The 21,437-nt window shown below is 37.2% G+C and overlaps 2 protein-coding genes across 9 annotated transcripts in view; both read right to left on the reverse strand.

Moving 5' to 3' along the window:
- POU5F2 (POU domain class 5, transcription factor 2) overlaps positions 1-21,030 on the reverse strand; it is a 92,804-nt gene extending 71,774 nt beyond the window's left edge. The window contains 1 exon segment of the mRNA XM_089908391.1: positions 1-21,030. This exon segment is cut by the window's left edge and continues 12,003 nt beyond it. The gene's annotated coding sequence lies outside the window, so the exon portion shown is untranslated.
- ARB2A (ARB2 cotranscriptional regulator A) overlaps positions 1-21,437 on the reverse strand; it is a 427,541-nt gene that overhangs the window by 123,617 nt on the left and 282,487 nt on the right. For all 8 annotated transcript variants that reach the window (XM_089908385.1, XM_022592751.3, XM_022592733.3 and 5 more), the window contains one exon: positions 21,039-21,123. In XM_089908385.1, coding sequence (XP_089764511.1) covers positions 21,039-21,123 — 85 coding nt within the window. The remainder of the gene's footprint in view (positions 1-21,038; positions 21,124-21,437) is intronic.

The raw sequence follows: 21,437 nt of genomic DNA on the forward strand, positions 1-21,437 counted from the left end.
TGGACTTTGGGAGCAACTGTAGACTTGGAGTTTGCTTTCTGCATCTAATTTGTTTCTGGTTTGATGTTTATCTTAGTTTAGTATTTAGACTTTATTATCACTGGTAGATTTGTTTACGGATTTGGTTGCTCTCTTCCTTTTTTTCTTTTTATATATATAGATATATATTTTTTTCCTTTTTCTCTTTTTGTCAGTGTGTATGTGTATGCTTCTTTGAGTGATTTTGTCTGTATAGCTTTGCTTTTACCATTTGTCCTAGGGTTCTGTCTTTTTTTTTAGTATAGTTTTTAGCACTTGTTATCATTGGTAGCTTTGTTTTTTGGTTTGGTTGCTATCGTCTTTCCTTTTTTGTCCTTTTTTTATTAATTCTAATTTTTTAATTTTTAATAATTAAAAAAATTTTTTATTTTAATAACTTAATTTAATTTCTTTCTTTCTTTCTTTTTTTCTCGCTTTTCTTTTGAGCTGTGTGGCTGACAGGGTCTTGGTGCTCAGGCCGGGTGTCAGGCCTGTGCCTCTGAGGTGGGAGAGCCGAGTTCAGGACATTGGTCCACCAGAGATCTCCCGGCTCGATGTAATATCAAATGGCGAAAGCTCTCCCAGAGATCTCCATCTCAATGCTAAGACCCAGCTCCACTCAACAAGCAGCAAGCTACAGTGCTGGACACGCTATGCCAAACAACTAGCAAGACAGGAACACAACCCCACCCATTAGCAGAGAGGCTGCCTGAAATCATAATAAGGTCACAGACACTCCAAAATATACCACTGAACACGCCTGACAACGTGAAGGCCTGACCACCAGAAAGACAAGATACAGTCTCATCCACCAGAACACAGTCACCAGTCCCCTCTACCAGGAAGCCTACACAAGCCACTGAAACAACCTTACCCACTGGGGGGAGACACCAAAAACAGTGGGAACTATGAACCTTCATCCTGCAAAAAGGAGACACCAAACACAGTAAGTTAAGCAAAATGAGAAGACAGAGAAACATACAGGAGATGAAGGAGCAAGGTAAAAAACTACCAGACCAAACAAATGAAGAGGAAATAGGCAGTATACCTGAAAGAGAATTCAGGGTAATGATAGTAAAGATGAAACAAAATCTTGGAAATAGAATGGAGAAAATACAAGAAACGTTTAACAAGGACCTAGAAGAACTAAAGGGCAAACAAACAATGATGAACGACACGATAATTGAAATTAAAAATTCTCTACAAGGAATCAATAGCCGAATAACTGAGGTAGAAGAATGGATGAGTGACCTGGAAGATAAAATAGTGGAAATAACTGCCACAGAGCAGAATAAAGAAAAAAGGATGAAAAGAATTGAGGACAGTCTCAGAGACCTCTGGGACAACATTAAACGCACCAACATTCGAATTATAGGGGTCCCAGAAGAAGAAGAGAGAAAGAAAGGGACTGAAAAAATATTTGAAGAGATTATAGCTGAAAACTTCCCTAATATGGAAAAGGAAATAGTCAATCAAGTCCAGGAAGTGCAGAGAGTCCCATACAGGATAAATCCAAGGAGAAACACGACAAGACACATATTAATCAAACTATCAAAAATTAAATACAAAGAAAAAATATTAAAAGCAGCAAGGGAAAAACAACAAATAACATACAAGGGAATCCCCATAAAGTTAACAGCTGATCTTTCAGCAGAAACTCTGTAAGCCAGAGGGAAGTGGCAGGACATATTGAAGTGATGAAAGGGAAAAACCTACAACCAAGATTACTCTACACAGCAAGGATCTCATTCAGATTTGATGGAGAAATTAAAATCTTTACAGACAACCAAAAACTAAGAGAATTAAGCACAACCAATCCAGCTTTACAACAAATGCTAAAGGAACTTCTCTAGGCAGGAAACACAAGAAAAGGAAAAGACTTACTATAACAAACCCAAAACAATTAAGAAAATGGTAATAGGCACATACATAATGATAACTACCTTAAACATAAATGGACTAAATGCTCCCACCAAAAGACATACACTGGCTGAATGGATACAAAAACATGACTTGTATATACACTGTCTACAAGAGGCCCACTTCAGACCTAGGGACACATACAGACTGAAAGTGAGGGGATGGAAAAAGATATTCCATGCAAAGGGAAATCAAAAGAAAGCTGGAGTAGCAATCCTCATATCAGACAAAATAGACTTTAAGATAAAGACTATTAGAAGAGACAAAGAAGGACACTACATAATGATCAAGGGATCGATCCAAGAAGAAGACAGAACAATTGTAAATATTTATGCACCCAACATAGCAGCACCTCAATACATAAGGCAAATGCTAACAGCCATAAAAGGGGAAATGACAGTAACACAATCATAGTAGAGGACTTTATCACCCCACTTTCCCCAATGGACAGATCACCCAAAATGAAAATAAATAAGGAAACACAAGCTTTAAATGAAATATTAAACAAGATGGACTTAATTGATATTTATAGGACATTCCATCCAAAAACAACAGAATACACTTGCTTCTTAAGTGCTCATGGAATGTTCCCCAGGATAGATCATATCTTGGGTCACAAATCAAGCCTTGGTAAATTTAAGAAACTTGAAATCTATCAAGTATCTTTTCTGACCACAATGCTATGAGATTAGATATCAATTACAGGAAAAAAATCTGTAAAAAAAATACAAAAACATGGAGGCTAAACAACACATAACTCAATAACCAAGAGATCACTGAAGAAATCAAAGAGGAAATAAGAAAAACCTAGAAACAAATGACAATGAAAACACAACAACCCAAAACCTATGGGATGTAGCAAAAGCAGTTCTAACAGGGAAGTTTATAGCAATACAATCCTACCTCAAGAAACAAATAACACCTCAAAGAAAAAACCTAACCTTACACCTAAAGCAATTAAAGAAGAACAAAAAACCCCCCAAAGTTAGCAGAAGGAAATAAATCGTAAAGATCAGATCAGAAATAAATGAAAAAGAAATGAAGGAAATGATAGCAAAGATCAATAAAACTAAAAGCTGTTTCTTTGAGAAGATAAACAAAATTGATAAACAATTAGCCAGACTCATCAAAAAAAAAAAAAAAGGGAGAAGACTTAAATCAATAGGATTAGAAATGCAAAAGGAGAAGTAACAACGGACACTGCAGAAATACCAAGGATCATTAGAGATTACTACAAGCAACTATATGCCAATAAAATGGACAACCTGGAAAAAATGGACAAATTCTAAGAAAAGCACAACCTTCCGAGACTGAACCAGGAGGAAATAGAAAATATAAACAGACCAATCACAAGCACTGAAATTGAAACTGTGATTAAAAATCTTCCAACAAACAAAAACCCAGGACCAGATGGCTTCACAGGCGAATTCTACCAAACATTTAGAGAAGAGCTAACACCTATCCTTCTCAAATGCTTCCAAAATATAGCAGAGGGAAGAATACTCCCAAACTCATTCTATGAGGCCACCATCACCCTGATACCAAAACTAGACAAAGACGTCACAAAGAAAGAAAACTACAGGCCAATAACACTGATGAACATAGATGCAAAAATCCACAACTAAATACTAGCAAACAGAATCCAACAGCACATTAAAAGGATCATACACCATGATCAAGTGGGGTTTATCCCAGGAATGCAAGGATTCTTCAATATATGCAAATCAAGCAATGTGATAAACCATATTAAGAAATTGAAGGAGGAAAACCATATGATCATCTCAATAGATATAGAGAAATCTTTTAACAAGATTCAATACCCATTTAAGATAAAAACCCTCCAGAAGGTAGGCATAGAGGGAACTTACCTCAACATAATAAAGGACATATATGACAAACCCACAGCCAACATCATTCTCAATGGTAAAAAAACCGAAACCATTTCCTCTAAGATCAGGAACCAGACAAGGGTGTCCATTCTCACCACTATTATTCAACATAGTTTTGGAATTTTAGCCACAGCAATCAGAGAAGAAAAAGAAATAAAAGGAATCCAAATAGGAAAAGAAGTAAAGCTATCATTGTTTGCAGATGACATAATACTATACATAGAGAATCCTAAAGATGCTACCAGAAAACTACTAGAGGTAATAAATGAATTTGGTAAAGTAGCAGGATACAAAATTAATGCACAGAAATCTCTGGCATTCCTAAACACTAATGATGAAAAATTTGAAAGAGAAATTAAGGAAACACTCCCATGTACCATTTCAACAAAAATAATAAAATACCTAGGATAAACCTACCTAAGGAGACAAAAGACCTGTATGCAGAAAACTATAAGACACTGATGAAAGAAATTAAAGATGATACAAAGAGATGGAGAGATATACCATGTTCTTGGATTGGAAGAATCAACATTGTGAAAATGACTCTACTACCCAAAGCAATCTACAGATTCAATGCAATCCCTATCAAACTACCACTGGCATTTTTCACAGAAGTAGGACAAAAAAATTCACAATTTGTATGGAAGCACAAAAGACCCTGAATAGCCAAAGCAATCTTAAGAAAGAAACACAGAGCTGGAGGAATGAGCCTCTCTGACTTTAGACTATACTACAAAGCTACAGTAATCAAGGCAGTACGGTACTTGCACAAAAACAGAAATATAGATCAATGGAACAGGATAGAAAGCCCATAGATAAACCCACGCACATATGGTCACCTTATCTTTCATAAAGGAGGCAAGAATATGCAATGGAGAAAAGACAGCCTCTGCATTAAGTGGTGCTGGGAAAACTGGACAGCTACATGTAAAAGAATGAAATTAGAACACTGCCTAATACCATACACAAAAATAAATTCTAAATGGATTCAAGACCTAAATGTAAGGCCAGACACTATAAAACTCTGAGAGGAAAACACAGGCAGAACACTCTATGACATAAATCACAGCAAGATCCTTTTGGACCCACAAATGGGACCTAATGAAGCTTCCAAGCTTTTGCACAGCAAAGGAAAACATAAAGACTAAAAGACAACCCTCAGAATGGGAGAAACTATTTGCAAATGAGGCAACTGACAAAGGATTAATCTCCAAAATATACAAGCAACTCATGCAGCTCAATATCAATAAAACAAACAACCCAATCCAAAAATGGGCAGAAGACCTAAATAGACATTTCTCCAAAGAAGATATACAGATTGCCAACAAATACATGAAAGGATGCTCAACAACACTAATAATTAGAGAAATGCAAATCAAAACTACAATGAGGTATCACTTCACACCAGTCAGAATGGCCATCATCAAAAAATTTAGAAACAATAAATGCTGGAGAGGGTGTGGAGAAAAGGGAACACTCTTGCACTGCTGGTGGGAATGTGAATTGGTACAGCCACTATGGAGAACAGTATGGAGGTTCCTTAAAAAACTACAAATAGAACTACCATATGACCCACAATCCCACTACTGGGCATATACTCAGAGAAAACCATAATTCGAAAAGATACATGCACCCCAATGTTCACGGCAGCACTATTTACAATAGCCAGGACATGGAAGCAACCTAAATGTCCATCAACAGAGGAATGGATAAAGAAGATGTGGTACACGTATACAATGGATTATTACTCAGCCATAAAAAGGAATGAAATTGGGTCATTTGTAGAGATGTGAATGGACCTAGAGACTGTCATACAGAGGGAAGTAAGTCAGAAAGAGAAAAACAGGTAGCGTATATTAACACATATATGTGGACTGTGGAAAAATGGTATAGATCATCTTATTTGCAAAGCAGAAATAGAGACACAGATATAGAGAACAAATGTATGGATACCAAGGGGGAAAGGGGGTGGGGTGGGAGGAACTGGTTGATTGGGATTGACATATATACACTATTGTTACTAAGTATAAGACAGATAACTAATGAGAACATACTGTATACCACAGGGAACTCTACTTAATGCACTGTGATGACCTAAATGGGAAGGAAATCCAAAAAAGAGGGGCTATGTGTGTCTGTATAACTGATTCATCTTGCTGTACAGTAGAAACACAACATTGTAAAGCAACTATACTCCCATAAAAATTAATTTAAAAGAAAGACAAAGTGAGACACTGAAGATAAGTTAGGCCGTTAAGAAAACTCGGTAAGTGTAGATAAGGTACATACAGTAAGAACATTAAAGTTGTAACAAATTGGAAAAAGAGTTCGTCACATCAGTGTAGTCACTGGAAAGAATAATTTATTACTCTATGAGATAAATTCACAAAATACATAAAATAGCACTGTTCTGTAAAGGAGATAAGACAGGACAGCTATTTGTGAATAACGACATGCTTTTACTTATAAAATACGTAGAGAAAAACTAGAATGTAGCATATTGCCAACATAAAATTTCCCTGATGTTCTTAATTTCAGATTAAGATGATGAAGGACTTTTTGTTGTTGTTGTTACTTCATTTTGCTGCTGTTCTTTTTGTTACTGTAAAAAATGACTCTGCTGTGATATAATTGCTGCTTAGAAATAACAGCTCGTGACACAAATATGGCACAACCCAAATAATCAGACTACAAAGAGCTTTAGAGTATAGAGAGAAAAACCCTTCCATTTTATTTTGTAGATCTGTGATATTCATGACCAATGAACTTCCTGTGCCATAAAATAATATAAGTATAAAAACCCTACCGCCTTCACCAGAAGCCTTAAAGATTTACAATATCTGTATAAGGCAGGAAGAGTGGTTGAGTTGAGCAGGGCTGAGTTGAAAGGCATTATGGTGATGAGTCAGGTATATTCAAAGATAGTCACAAGTAGATAAAGTTGAACGGTTCTTGTTGTGCCAAGCAGGATTTAAACAAACTTTTTAGCTGAGTTTGCCCTTGTTACAGAAGAAAAGCTTTAAGGATGTTCTTGCATTGATTACTCTAGTCAGGGCGCAGTCACCGTCTTCTGCATTCAAATTTGTACTGTGCTTACACTTTTAAGCAGGAGATACACAACTTGTTGAGTGAAAAAGTTTTCTATTACACTGCACAGTAAAATACACCTAACAGAAATGACAGCTTACGACCAATGAAACCAGTAATTTAGGATGTGACATGGGCTCAGAGAAGTAAATCAGAAGTAGAACAGAATTTTTGTTTATAGGATGCAATTCTTTTAGGTGCTGTGAGAATTATTTTTGTTAAGGAGATTCCAAATTAGTTGATTTTGGTGCCATTACCATCATTAAGTTTGGGGCCTCTGTGAATGTCCCTGGAATCTCTCTAAGAAACTATGAACTGAAGTAAAACAAATAGAGTGGTAGAATTTCTTGTAGTAATTTAAATTCAAGAATGACACTTGTCTTTTATGACTGACAGAAAAGTAGATGAAACACAAGGAAGAAACTGATGAATTTATAGAAGTTTCTCATAAGGATATGTTCTAGGGCAGGGGTCATTTGAAAGGAAGACAATGTGTGAAAGAGTCGATAGGCTTTCAGGGAGAGTATGGAAGAATAGGACACTAGCAGGAAGGAGAGTGAAAGGGAAAGGGTCAGTGTGGAATTTAAGTAAATTGGAAGAGTGAAATACGGAGAATGCTGAAGAATAGGAAAATTGAGGAGTTTAAAGACCGTACTTCTGTAGAAGATGTACTGGGAGGCTCTGAGACTGATGACGAGACATAACTAGAATCAGGACTTAGATAATCTAGAAAATAGAATGAAGTAGGAGAGAAATGACAGAAAGTTTTTAACTCTCAAATATTGAAAAGCAAAGAACAATTTCTCTAAAACTGTGGTACTTGATTGTTGGGTAAAATAATTTCTAATAATAATAACAGGAAGTTCTTGCTTTGCACGGTAGTGTGGGACTATACAGAGGACCATACAAGCTGAAATCAGGCAAAGTGATCATAATAATCAATGAAAAAAAACTACGGTTGTTCCATGACCTTTTTTTTGTCAAAACATTAAAAGTCTTCTTACTGTCAGCTAAAAATGAATAGGGTCGGGGAATGAAAAAAAGAGTAAGACTAATTGTACTTAGTACATTACACTTCATCTTTTTTTTTGTTTGTTTGTTTTTTTGTTTTTTGCGGTACGCGGGCCTCTCACTGTTGTGACCTCTCCCGTTGCGGAGCACAGGCTCCGGACGCGCAGGCTCAGCGGCCATGGCTCATGGGCCCAGCCGCTCTGCGGCATGTGGGATCTTCCCAGACCGGGACACGAACCCGTGTACTCTGCATCGGCAGGTGGACACTCAACCACTGCGCCACCAGGGAAGCCCTACACTTCATCTTTAAAACATTAGAAACAATGAGAATTAAGATGCTTTATTTCTTTGTAAAAAACTTATTAAGAGTAGTTTGAATAGTGCTTGCTTTCTTGTCATATAACTTATGATACAGTTCAAACAAATCTTTTCTATGCCTTGGCTAACTTTCACACTCCTAGTGTGGATCAGCTTCCAACATTTTACCCTTCAAGCTTCCAATGTCATGAAATATCTCTGAGAGTTCATTTGCTGTGAAGTGTTTTTTTTGCCAGTATCACTTCCTCTGGGACATCTTCATCTTTTCGTCACAGTGCTTTCCAATTTCACTTCCAGCATTTCATGTGTTTGCTTCACTTTCATCTTTGTTGGCCAGATCTCTCTTCTGACCATCCTTTTTTATTTTGCGGTACGCTGGCCTCTCACTGTTGTGGCCTCTCCCGTTGCGGAGCACAGGCTCCGGATGCGCAGGCTCAGCGGCTATGGCTCACAGGCCTAGCCGCTCTGCGGCATGTGGGATCTTCCCAGACCGGGGCATGAACCCGTGTCCCCTGCCTCGGCAGGCGGACTCTCAACCACTGCCCCACCAGGGAAGCCCCCTGACCATCCATTTTTATAAAAACAGATAGTGCTACTGTGTATGAACTGAATAACAGATATGCAGTGTTTGGTCAGTGACAGATTTTGAAAAAGGGGATATAATTGGTCATTGATCATGATGTGCATCTGTTTATTTACATAGACAGTTGTACTTAATGCAATTACTAATAGTTAATATATTGTGGTAACTGAAATTCTGAACCTTGTTTTGGGGGGGTTTGGTGTTATTTAACTAAACTATGGTAACTGAAATTTGTGTATATTAGAACGGTGCAAAGCGAGGACCACCTGTATTCACTGAGTTGTAACCATATGCCAGGTACTATTTTAACAGTCCCATATGGATTATTTCACTTAATTCTGACCATAACCCAATAAGACTGTACTAGTATTATCCTCATTTTATACAGAGTATGACTGTAGATCTTCACCTGGCCATATTATAGAATTAATTCTCCACACATTTAGGAGGATACAAATTTCTCACAATCATGTTAAATCCAAAGCTCTTCTTCATAAATGCTGACTTAATACCATTAAAGAGTTTGAAATGACAAGTAACACATTCATTTGAAATGTATAGCTAGAGTAAAAAGTCAGGGTCTTATAATAGTAGGGAAGGAAGGTGGACACTTTGAGAAGATGCACTAGCTCTTAGATAGTAGTGGGGTACCATTTAATAAAGTGAGCTGTTAGTGAACTAAGAGTTACATTTGGGTCCTGAAGGAGTTCATAAGTCCTTAACCTTCCTCTTCACCTCACCTATTTCAATGATCAACCTGTGATTAGGAACCAAGAGAATCTCTGCAATGGATAAAAGACTTTTTTCCTAGGAGACTGTGAGTTCCTTGAGAGGCAAGAGTGATATCTAGCAATCTTATTTATTTATTTTATTTTTGGCTGCATTGGGTCTTCGTTGCTGTGCGTGGGCTTTCTCTAGTTGCAGAGAGCAGGGGCTACTCTTCGTTGCAGTGTGCGGGCTTCTCACTGTGGTGGCATCTCTTGTTGCGGAGCATGGGCTCTAGGCACGCGGGCTTCAGTAGTTGTGGCTCACAGGCTCTAGAGCGCAGGCTCAGCAGTTGTGGCGCATGGGCTTAGCTGCTCCGCGGCATGTGGGATCTTCCAGGACCAGGGCTCGAACCCGTGTCCCCTGCATTGGTAGGCGGATTCTCAACCACTGCACCACCAGGGAAGCCTCTCTAGCAATCTTTAGAGTCTAAACTAGTGCCTAGTACATATTAAGTACTCAATAAATCTTTGTACAATTAAGGAATAAATATTTACAGTTAGTTTCTTACCCCAAGAGAACCAAGAATAACTCAAGTTTGAAGTAAGACATGGGATTAGGCTCTAATTTCAGGGGAAATTAATTAAGTCAACAACTAATCAATTAGTAAAAATAATTAAATTTGGATTTTCTAAAATTTAAGCTTTGCTGCCAGTGTTGATTTTATATGCTTGATATTATTTCTGAAGTAAAGCAAAACCAAATAATGCTGAGGGATTATTCCTTCAAAAGAGAAGTGCTATAAAAATCTAAACTACAATGGTTATGGAAAACTATACTTTTTATTATAAAATTCAACCTGCATATCATCTAGTTCCACAAATAGCTTTCCCACATATTGGTTATATTTAATCACTTGTATCTGTGGCCTTAAATTAACAATGTCTTATTTTAAATTTAATCACTATTCTTCTGGAAACTAAGCAGGAAAGGTGTGGCTACTTTGCCACACAAATTAAAATGGAAAGAAGACTCAATTTCTTTGAAGGCAATTTACTAAAAGGAAATTAAAAGTAAAAACTTCACTTTGGTCTTTTAAAATGTCTGAAACTAGCTAAAAACAAAAGAATCTCTAAGCCAATACTGATTTTAGAAATTTATTAGAAAATTTCAATTTAGGGTCTCTTACAAAAGTCTCATTTATAAAGATCATTGCTATACAAAGCTTAAAATGATATATATGTTTATTTGCCCAAAATTTTAAACAAGTAACTTCTATAATACTTTAGAAATTAAGAAATTATGTAAAATAACTGAATTTTGTCAAGGATTGTACCATGAGATTATTCAAAACATGCATAAGCTAGCTGGTACATGATTTCTTTATTTATTGGTTCTAACATATTGAATACTTGGGGTGAAATATGTATGGTTGAAGGGGACATTATGATAGAGATAATATGAATGGAAATACTAGTACCAGTTCTCAAAGAATATTTAGATATCATATATCAGTTAAACCAATGTTAATACCTAAAAGCTGAAGTCATTGATCAAATTATCTTTAAAATATTTTTCATTAAATAAAACTATTTTCCTTTAAAGAAGGACTATATTTTAAGAACTATGGTAAGACAAAATCTTTTAAAAATATATCCCTGCTTTAAAGTGCTGATAATCAACTTAGAACATCTTAGGATTTTACAAATGGTAAATACTTGACCTATCTATGGTGCCTAATGTTCTCTTTGCATTTTCATTTCAGTAACACAGAATATTTAGTTTAGAAGTTCTGAATCACTACTAGAAAGCAATGCAGTTTCTCTGAAGGGGTATGTTTTGGGGGTATTTTTGCCAGCAGAGAGATTTATCGCTGGTGACTTGATGTCTGTCTGTGACAAGACAGAGCAGGCAGGGAGGGTGTAGATGGGAGGCACATATCACACGGCTGGTCAAAGAAAAGTGAAGGGCAGTGGACCCAGGCAAACCACACAGGTCAGGAAGGGGCAGGCAGAGATGGTGGGCTGGGGGAGATGTGATTCCATAGGCTGCAGGACAAAGAGTCTCTAGGTGGGGGACAATGAAGCCAGGGAGACACAGAAGACAAAAATTATAAGAAAAGAACCACAGATAGAGACTAAACGAGATGACAGAGGGAGAGTCGGAGAGCAATATACAGACCCAGGGAGAGCCATCCAGAGCACTGACCCAGACAGCTGACAGAGGAAAGGAGAAAAAGAGGACAAGTGAAGCACAGACAGCCATGGAAGGTGAGATCAATACTTAATATCTGTTTAAAAAGAATGAAGATCTCTGTCTTAGGTATCACTGGTCCCGACTTACTTTTCTAACAACTAGGGACATAGCACTAAGAGCCATGAGACACTGCTATGGGGACTGTAAAAATAATATCTCTCACAAATTAACTCATAACTTAAACAATTTTCAAGTACAAATATAAATTCATATTATTTCGTTATTTATCCAAAAGCATTCCAAAATAATTAAAAACTTTTTATCTTTAAAGGGAAAAGTTAGCTCAGTAAAAGGAGAGTTGCCACCTTTACTGCCAAATTCTTTGACGAATTTTTCACAAATTGGTTCAGAAAGCTGTAAAAAACATGGTGGCTATTTTTAATTTTTTTTTAAAGTGAGATTTCTGGAGTGAGACTACTTTTCACTGTGATTACTGGAAAACTGGAAAAGTCAAAAATCACAGGATAATATTGGACCTGATTAAGTATATATATATAATCAGGGCAAATATTGGTGATCTACATAAACATCATTCGTATAGTTAGATTATTTTAAATGAGTATTTGATCAGTTATTTCCCCAAAGTACCTGATTCCAGCTAATTACAATGAATAATTCGCTGAAAACACAAGAATTTCTAGTGGTCAACTTTCAGAACACTCATCCCTAATATTAACTAATAATTATAAGGTAGCACAGAACAATGAATAGGGAAACTAACCTATGAATAACAGCTACAGTAATGAACAAAAACTGCCTGAAAAGTGCTATTTAGTTAATGAAAACACCACTTAAAGAATTAGAATGTATACCCTTTGAATGGAAGAAAGAGGAGTGCTAGAATTCTTGAGCAGTACATGTAGTCAAAAGTGGTACGGTATCATATATGCTAAGATGTCTTGAATTTTAAAGTCTGTTTACAAGGCAAAGTATAGATTTTCAATTACCTAATTAATTTGAGCTATGTCTAAAAACATACTAGACAACTCAATTTGTCTACACATTCTGAATGATATATTTTTCATTGGTATCTTTAGAAGGAAGTGATTATTCACTAATAAAGAAAAGATATAACTCCTTACTGTCATTTCCTCAAGATATGTTTTCAGCAATAAAGTGAAGTGAATATTTAGCAAATATTCAGTATTTTAGTCAGTGTAAACAGTCAGTCTGGATTACTTAAGCAAAGAAAAATTAGGGTTCCATTAATGGCCCCTTTCTATATCCAGAATAAGACAGGATCATCTAAATACAGTAAGTTTTCAAGTTTAATTCTTATCTCCTAAGATATCTACCTTGGTTCTTTCTTTCCCCTTTTTCTTTTCTTCTTTTTTTTTTAACCATTTATACTGTTAATTTTCTAAATTTTACACAGATTTACATCAAGTGTTCTAAGTAAGCTGAAATAAAAAAGAAAAAGCTATCTCAAGCCATGACAAAGGCAAGAAAAACTGAGATGGATACAAGTTTGGGGAGGGAATATATTGACAGGAATCAGAGATCTAGACCGCATAGTTTTAATGAATCTAGGTTCACGTATTTCCTTAATGGTAGGTGGAAAGAGCTTTCCATCCTGTGTGCCTGGTACAAAAGGGTCACAGGTATGTGAAAATACTCATCCTCTCACCCTTCAGGTCAGCCAGGAGGGGCTCTGTCCATTCAACTCTGGACATAAGCAACCTTCTCTTATGTCAAGGTTGCTTATGTCCAGAGTGCCATACAAATGTTATACTTTTCTGTACGTGTTGCTTAAGGAAGAGTGGAATAACTTTAATAACTTTCTGGTAACTATGCTTTACGGTTACCATAAACCTTAGAGGACTGGTAAAGTGGATCCGATGAGAAGGTCAGGTTTTCAAGAACCCAGAACAAGAGACTGCAGGGAGGACATAAGGGCGAAGATTTCAGACCTAAGTAGATACCCTGAAGTCTAGGAAAAGGATCTCTAAAGTCAGATAGGCAAATATGTACTGTCTTTACCAGTGGGAAACGCGAGAAGATCAGGACTAGAAGGAATGTCCTAGAAGTGTCATCTTCTCAGAGAGGCCTTCCCTGGCCACCTTCCTAAAAATTCGAATCTGTCCCTCCACATACACACACTTCAGGTCCTTTCTTCTTGTTTTCTATTTCTCCTACCAATGACCACTATCTAACATACTACACATATACTCTCCTTACTTATCTTGTTTATTACTGTCTGTATCTCCTACTAGAATGTAAGCTCCACGTTGGGACCATTATCTGCTGTAATTCACTGCTATGTCCCTGGCATCTGCAACAATGTCTGGTCCACACTGAATTCTTGTTGAATGAATGCATAAAGACTGAAAGCATATACCCAGACAGGCAGGGAGGGAGCACATTCGGATGGTGCTGAAAGTATGTGGGCCTGAGCAGCAGTACTTATCCACACCTAGGCCCAGTTAGAACCCACCTGGCAAAGAGTGGACTGTCAGTCATAGGCCAGCCGAAGCAAGCTGTGTCCAGACTTGTAAGAAGTCAGAAGATATCAGTGCTCTATAACCTTGTCTGCTTTCAAACATTTATATTTTGCTTTCCTTTCACCCAGAAGAATGTCTGCTCATACACAGTTAAAAATTATATTTGCTATTTTGGGGAAGCAACACACCACATAAGATCATTTCTAATTTCATCTTTACTGCTACCCTAGTTTCTTTCAGCTTTGTCTCCTGATTTCTATGTCCTACTGAACATTTTTCTTTTGACTATTAATCTTCCTTTTGATTTCTCCATTATATTTTCTGTCTTTCTGTGACTACGGTTTTGTGACCCTTACCCATGTCACAGAGAACATAGGAAAACATGAATAACTAAGTTATTTGTTGTTTAAAAATAGAATTGGAGACAAGAAAATAGAAGGGAAAATATTTCTGCAAATGCTTTTTCCATTTCTACAGGATTAAAATAATCAATAATCGCTTTTAAATAAATGACAATTTTAAATTCTAAAATGACTAATGAGAATATATAGTGCCACAGTACATTTTCACAGTGCCTTCCTCTTGATGAACTTAAAATATCCCTCCAGATACTAAAAAATTGTCCTTGTAACATTTCATAACATTTCTATAAGTGAGGCAGATATTTGCTGTTGCCATTTTATAATAAACATAAACAACCAAAATGTGAGCTATACAATAAACATATATCCTATTAACCTATTATATGTTTCTCTGAATAACATGTTTTCAATGCGCCGATTTTCACTACTACGAAATACTATTAAAATAAAGAAGTGGGGGAACCAGTCACTTGGCACGTATTCAAGATCCCTCAAATATCCACCGTTCACTATATGTTATAATAACTGAAAAGTCAGACTTCATTTTAAGCACAATATAAGATATAATGCTGACAATTCTTAAGTGTGGAGTTGTCAAGTATTACATTTGCTTTCAAAAGAAAAATAAAAACAATGTGACTGTACTGAAAATAATTATCAGTGTATTTTAAGTACAATTAAAAAATTTTATTATACCTGCTTTTAAAATATATATGCACAGGTAAACAACATTCATAAAATAGAGCTTTTATGAGCATTAGATCTATTTTGGGGGTAAAGGGAAACATATTTAGTAATAAAGGAAAAAATTCAATATTAAATGAGTATGTGTTTTTACAGGTAATTTCATTGCTTTGACCATGAAACGTCTAGTCAAAAGATAAAAAGTAAAGCATAACAAGAAAAAAAACTTCGTAATTTAGAAATCTAGAAAAAAAAAGCCTTCACTAAATTGAACAGATAGTCTGGACATCCATTACTAACCTGTGGTCAGTACACATAGAAAATTTCAAATAATCTTAACAGTTTAAATTATAGTAACAGGGTTATTAATCAGAGAATTTCAAGTCTTTCAAAGGTACTTAAACAACATTTGCCATTTCTACTTGAATTTCCTGCCATCACCTCAAATATCATTATCTCAATTAAGTAGGTCATAAAACAATTTCATCATTTCTTGCCCATAATTGATTTCCCCCTCCAGCTCCCCTGTACTTCTCTGGTAATGACATTTTCATTATCCCAGTTACTTTTCATCGGAGCTTATCATTGTCTTCTCCCTCCCCTTAGCTTCCACATTCAATCTGTTTATCATCAAGGAGCGTAGATTATTCCCAAGTCATATTTGTTACAGCTCTCCTATCCTCTCTGTTCCCACTGCCACCACTCCAATTCACACCATCAACCACATATACTGGCTTTATTGTCACATCCTGCTGAGTCTACTGCCTCCGGCTTCTTGCTCCTGTTTTTTATTCATTTACTAAATTAATCTTCTTTAAAATTCCATTTTTATCATGTCATAATAATGTTGATCATGTCATAAAAAATGTTCAACATTTTTTTAGGACTCTTTGAGGGAAATCGCTGATTTTGATTGAAAACCTGTTCAATTTTTATAAGTAGGTATGGAAAATGCTGGGGGTACTGGCCCTAACTGTTCTCTCAATTGATGCAACCTAGTGTTGATGCCAGATTCAAAAGGGGCAAACTACCCACTGGCAGAGGGCCAGGAAACAGTTTTTTTTGGGAAAAAAAAGTCATTATAAGCTATTGTTGACTGCTATGTCCCCAGCTTCCAGAACAGTACCTGGAACATAATAATTGCTCAATAAATATTTGAGGAATAAATGGATGCAGGTTTCCCCTACTATCTGAAAGTAGAGTAACTCCTGTGAAACCTTTCGTAAGCCAAAATGATGTAAAGTGAAGAAGCAACTACCTTAGGGCACTCTTGCTAGTGGATGCCCAAAATAAATCGAGATAAGGCACGGATGTTTACATGCGCAGTTAAGCTATGGCAACTTGATGTTGAGATGCAGAGTGTAGTTCCCAGAGAAGGAGCTTAGTGGTGCCACTCTTGCAGCTCAGGGTACTTGCTGCCTCTATAACGGCTCCCTGAAAACAAACGCTGAATGCTATCTTTGCTTTTGCCTTTCTTCCTAAAAGCAAAAATCCTCTTTGGATTTCCTTCTGTTAATGAAAACAGGTACTAATGCAGGTCTTTCATAAAAGTGAAGTGGCATAAAGTAAGCTTTCATAAAGTGGGGGACAACTGTGTATGCTGCAGAGTGTACATGAAATCTCCTTCTGATTTAAGTCAAATTTGTTGGAATAAACACCCACAGGAAATAGAAGGTTACAGAAAGTAGCAAGTTCTGTTCCACGAAAAATTTGGTCAGAGAAGAGCTGAATAGTATAAGCTTAAGTATAAGCTCAGAGAAGAGCTAACGACTTAGTATAGGATCAAATGAGTGTGATAAAGAAGAAACAATATCTTATCTTTGGTAAACTGTACCACAAAGTCTAATGAGGTAGTGGAAGAGAAAGGGTAGGAATAAATTGTCTTCAAAGAGCATTTTAGTGCCTTTTTTTGAAAGAGTTGCTCTTAAACCCTAAGGTATCAGAGAAAAGAAGAACCTTACAAAGCTTTAGTCTCAAAAAAAGTTAAGGTTTCTTTCTGCTTAGGCTTGAGCGACCACCAGAGTTGAAGTAAGCCTGTTGTATTAATTATCTACCGCTGTGGAACAAGTCGTCTCCAAAATTCTCCAAAATGTGCTTAAAACAAAACACATTTATCAGTCCCAGCACCTGAGGGTCCTGGATCTGAGTGTGGCTTAGCCACAGTCAAGGTGTTGGCTGAGGTTGCAGTCATCTCAAGGTTCAACTGGGAGGGGATCCTTTTCCAAGGTCACTCTCGCGGCTGTTGGCAGCCTTCAGATCCTCACTGGCTCTCAGCCAGAGACACCGATTCCTTACCACATAGGCCTCTGCATGAGCAGCTCACAACATGGCAGCTGGCTTCCATCAGAGGGAGCAAGCAAGAGAACAAGCAATAGCCTGAGATCTGCCAGCATTCACTGGTATTACCATGCTCCCCACTATCCTTAAGCAGTAGGCTTGGTAGAATGGTGGAATGACTGTTTGAACAGTTACGGTGCCTGGTTAGGTGACAATACCTTGTAGAGCTGAGACAATGTCCTCCCAGGTGCGTTATGTGCTCTACATCAGCCTTTAATACACTGTGATGTTTCTCCCAGATCTAGGAATGAGGAGTAGAAATGGGGCTGGATTCTCTTCTCATCACCCTTAGTAATCTACTAGCAAAACTACTGCTTCGCAGTCCCATGACTTTAGGCTCTGTCGGTCTAAAGGTTCCATACAGAGGAATGCTTCCATGAGGTGAATGATTCCACTGAACTGAAAGCTGAAACTGCCATCTTGCCACTTTGGAATCCTTATACCACTGGATTAACAAGCAACAGAGAGTGTTACTATATTGGCTAGGGTGATTGATCCTGATTACTAAGGAAAAACTGAGTTGCTACTACACAATGGGGGTAAATAGGAGTGTTTGTAGCGCAGGAAATTCTCTAGGTCATCTGTTAATGTTTTCTGTGATTCGTGTCAATAGAAAACTACAATAATGTAAGTCAGGCAGGATTGCTAATAGCCCTGACCCTTCAGGAATGAAGATACAGGTCATCCCACCAGGCAAGAGACCATGACCAGTTGAGGTGCTTGCTGAAAGCAAAGAGAATATGGAATGAAGGTAGTTATACATACCAGCTACAACTACATGACCAGTTGCAAAAATGAGGAATGTAATAGTTATGAGTATTTCCTCATTTTGATATGAATATATATACTAAATATTTTTGTCTTCTTCTCTCTTATTCCCTTAACATCTCATGTAAGATGTGTCAATAGTAATTAGCTTTATCTCTCAGTATTTAAACTACAGGATACCAAAGATGAGAAGAATGAACTATCAGCCAAGGACAAAAAATGGGCTTTGTATCCTCCTTTTCAGTGTGTTTTCGATTGTACACGGGATAGTTGTATCATGTTAGGTGGAAGCAAGACTTCATTAATGTCTTCGTTTGGAGATTTTCTGGTTTAAGGAGATGTATATGAGTGCCAAGTTGACAAGGGGTGAACTGTGGAGGCTCTGTAATGTGGCAATTTGGCTAGGCTGAACTACATTTCCCAGAATTCCTTTTCAATCTGTGTGTCTCTAGTTAGAATGGTACAAAAGGGAGACTTCTGTGGGAAATTTGGAAAGTTAAAGTGAAGCAGCAACAATTTCAGGCTCACACACGTTGTTTATCTGCTGGTTCGCTTGGTGGCACAAGGCAGTGGTTACCAGGACAAAGGGCACTGGCTTCTACAGGACACCCACACCACCAAGGACAGAAGCCACAAGAACTGACATGGGTTTAAGTCCATCTTCATGGGCTCCAGCTCATGCTTATGGGTTCCAGCTCATTCTTGCTCTCCACCCCTTTACATAACATCTTCCCTTAACAACTGTCTGCTCTGTAGACTCAGCTCCAGCATCGCTTGCCAAGTCGACATTCTTATAGAGACTGCGTAACCAGCTCTGATCAAATCCCAGGTCAAATCTCTGTAATAAATCCTTTACTATATATAGTCAATCCTCATTATTTGTGAATTCCATATTTCTGAATTCACCTACTTATTAAAATTTATTTGTAAACCCCCAAATCAATACTCATGGTGCTTTTGTGGTCATTTGTGGATATGCACATGTGCAGCGTGGTAAAAAATTTGAGTTGCTCAACACACACATTCCTAACTAAGGTGAAACAAGGCCATGCTTCGCCTTCTTGTTCCAGTTCTTGTACTGTAAACAAGTGTCTTTCTCGCAGACTATTTAGTGCCATGTTTTTCACATTTTTGTGCTTTTGTTGGTGATTTTGTTCTCTGAAATGGCATCCAAGTATAGTGCTGAAGTGTTAAGACAGTGATGTGTCTTATGGAGAAAATAAGTCCCATTAGGGCATGAGTTACAGTGCTGTTGACTGTGAATTCAATGTTAGTGAATCAACAATATACATTAAATAAGGCGTCTTTAAACTGAAACACGCATAAAACAAAGTTATATATTGATTGGTCGATGAAAATGTGACCAGAGCTTGCAGGAACCTAACCCTGTATTTTCCCTAGGAGTGATGATTCAGTATTCACTAATTCAGTGTTCTCAGAGACTATGGAACATAATCACTGATAATAAAGACAATATATTGTAATTAATGTACACCACACACACACACACACACACACACACACACACACACACACAGTAGCATATATATCACCTAGTAGTCTGTTGCTCTGACTGAACCCTGATTGACAGACCTGAAAGGTTTAGTTATAATGATAGTGAAGCTCAGTTCAAGTTTAAGTTTAGGTATTAATGATGGTGAAATTTAATTATAATAAAAATTCTTTACCTAGTAGTTGAACTGTTCTCCAAATTATTTCCTTCAAATATGTAAACATGTATGCAACTTTGCTTAGCGATTAGCTATCTCTTATGGTTGTTATATGAGTTAGTTCATGTTCAAAACTTCTACTCATTCTCTGGCATCTATGACCAAAGCAAACCCATTTCTGTTCTGTAACATAACCAGACACCACTGCTCAGTTTGTGTTTACTATCAAAATTGTGAAAGCCAAAATCAGAAAGTAATTAAAAATGTCACTCTTTCCTCTTACCTAGAGATTAGAGACTAAAGTAACCCACCTTTTAGGATGGAAATCAATGCCACTCTTCAACTGTCTGGAGCTCGCCTGCTTCCTCAGGTGCTCACCCCGCTACCTCTTTTCTTTCAGTGGACAGGCCAGTCTTGTCTTTGCCCCCTATGAGTATCTTCTGATCCGTTCCAGCCCTTACTCCTTATACTGCTCTGTTTCTTTTGCCTAGAATACCACCCTGCATGTCCTCCTATAATCCAAGTCCTATCTAACACACAAGGTCCAGCCAAAATCTTTTACATGAAAAACTTCTCTAGACTCTAGGCCACAGCAGTGTCTCTTCTCTGAACTCACAGTCTTGACTGCCTATTGGATCACTGAATTGGTAATCAGAGACAAATACTCTGAGATCCTGTACAGCGATCCAGTCCTTGTCCTAATTTTCAATTTATGTACATCTAACCTCCCTAAGCTTCAACAGCAACTGTCTAAATTACTCTCACGTTGTTTCACCTATTCATCTTTACGGAGTTTGATGGTAAGCATCTTCAGCTACTTAATGCACTTCTGGTAGTAGGTCAGACCCATGCTGTATGTTACCAATAATTCATTCAAAGATTCAAGGCAGAACAACATGCTTAATTCACAAAATAGAATTCCACATTTCATTAGCATATTTTTTCACCTTAATAAAAAGCACTCTATACATCTCTCATCAAACACATACCTGCTGAGACTCGGGGACAGTCAGGCAGCATGGACTCCACTGATGTGTCCAACGGTTCTGAGCTAGAGACCCAATTACAACAGTTCTGCAATGTAATAGAGACAATGTTCTGTTGAAACATAATTTAAGGCAAGACCAACTTGTTAGGCTGTAGAGATTAAGTTATCCTATACAATCAACCACTATAAGTATACTCTATTTTCCATACTCTGTAAAAAATTCTCTTATGTAAATAGTCAGTAATTATTCATGACCAATATGACTGGAAAAGAGTTTATCTTCTACAATTCAGCAAGTTATCTGTCCTGATATTAAGAAGACATGTAACCTTCTGTGAACTATGATGCAATATACTCATAAGAGAAGGCTAGGATTTTAATTAAAGGAAATTGAAAAGGG

This window comes from Delphinapterus leucas, chromosome 3 (assembly GCF_059928025.1).
Source record: "Delphinapterus leucas isolate spDelLeu-1000000601 "Yukka" chromosome 3, BTC_Dleu_Yukka2, whole genome shotgun sequence".
Lineage (NCBI taxonomy): Eukaryota > Metazoa > Chordata > Mammalia > Artiodactyla > Monodontidae > Delphinapterus > Delphinapterus leucas.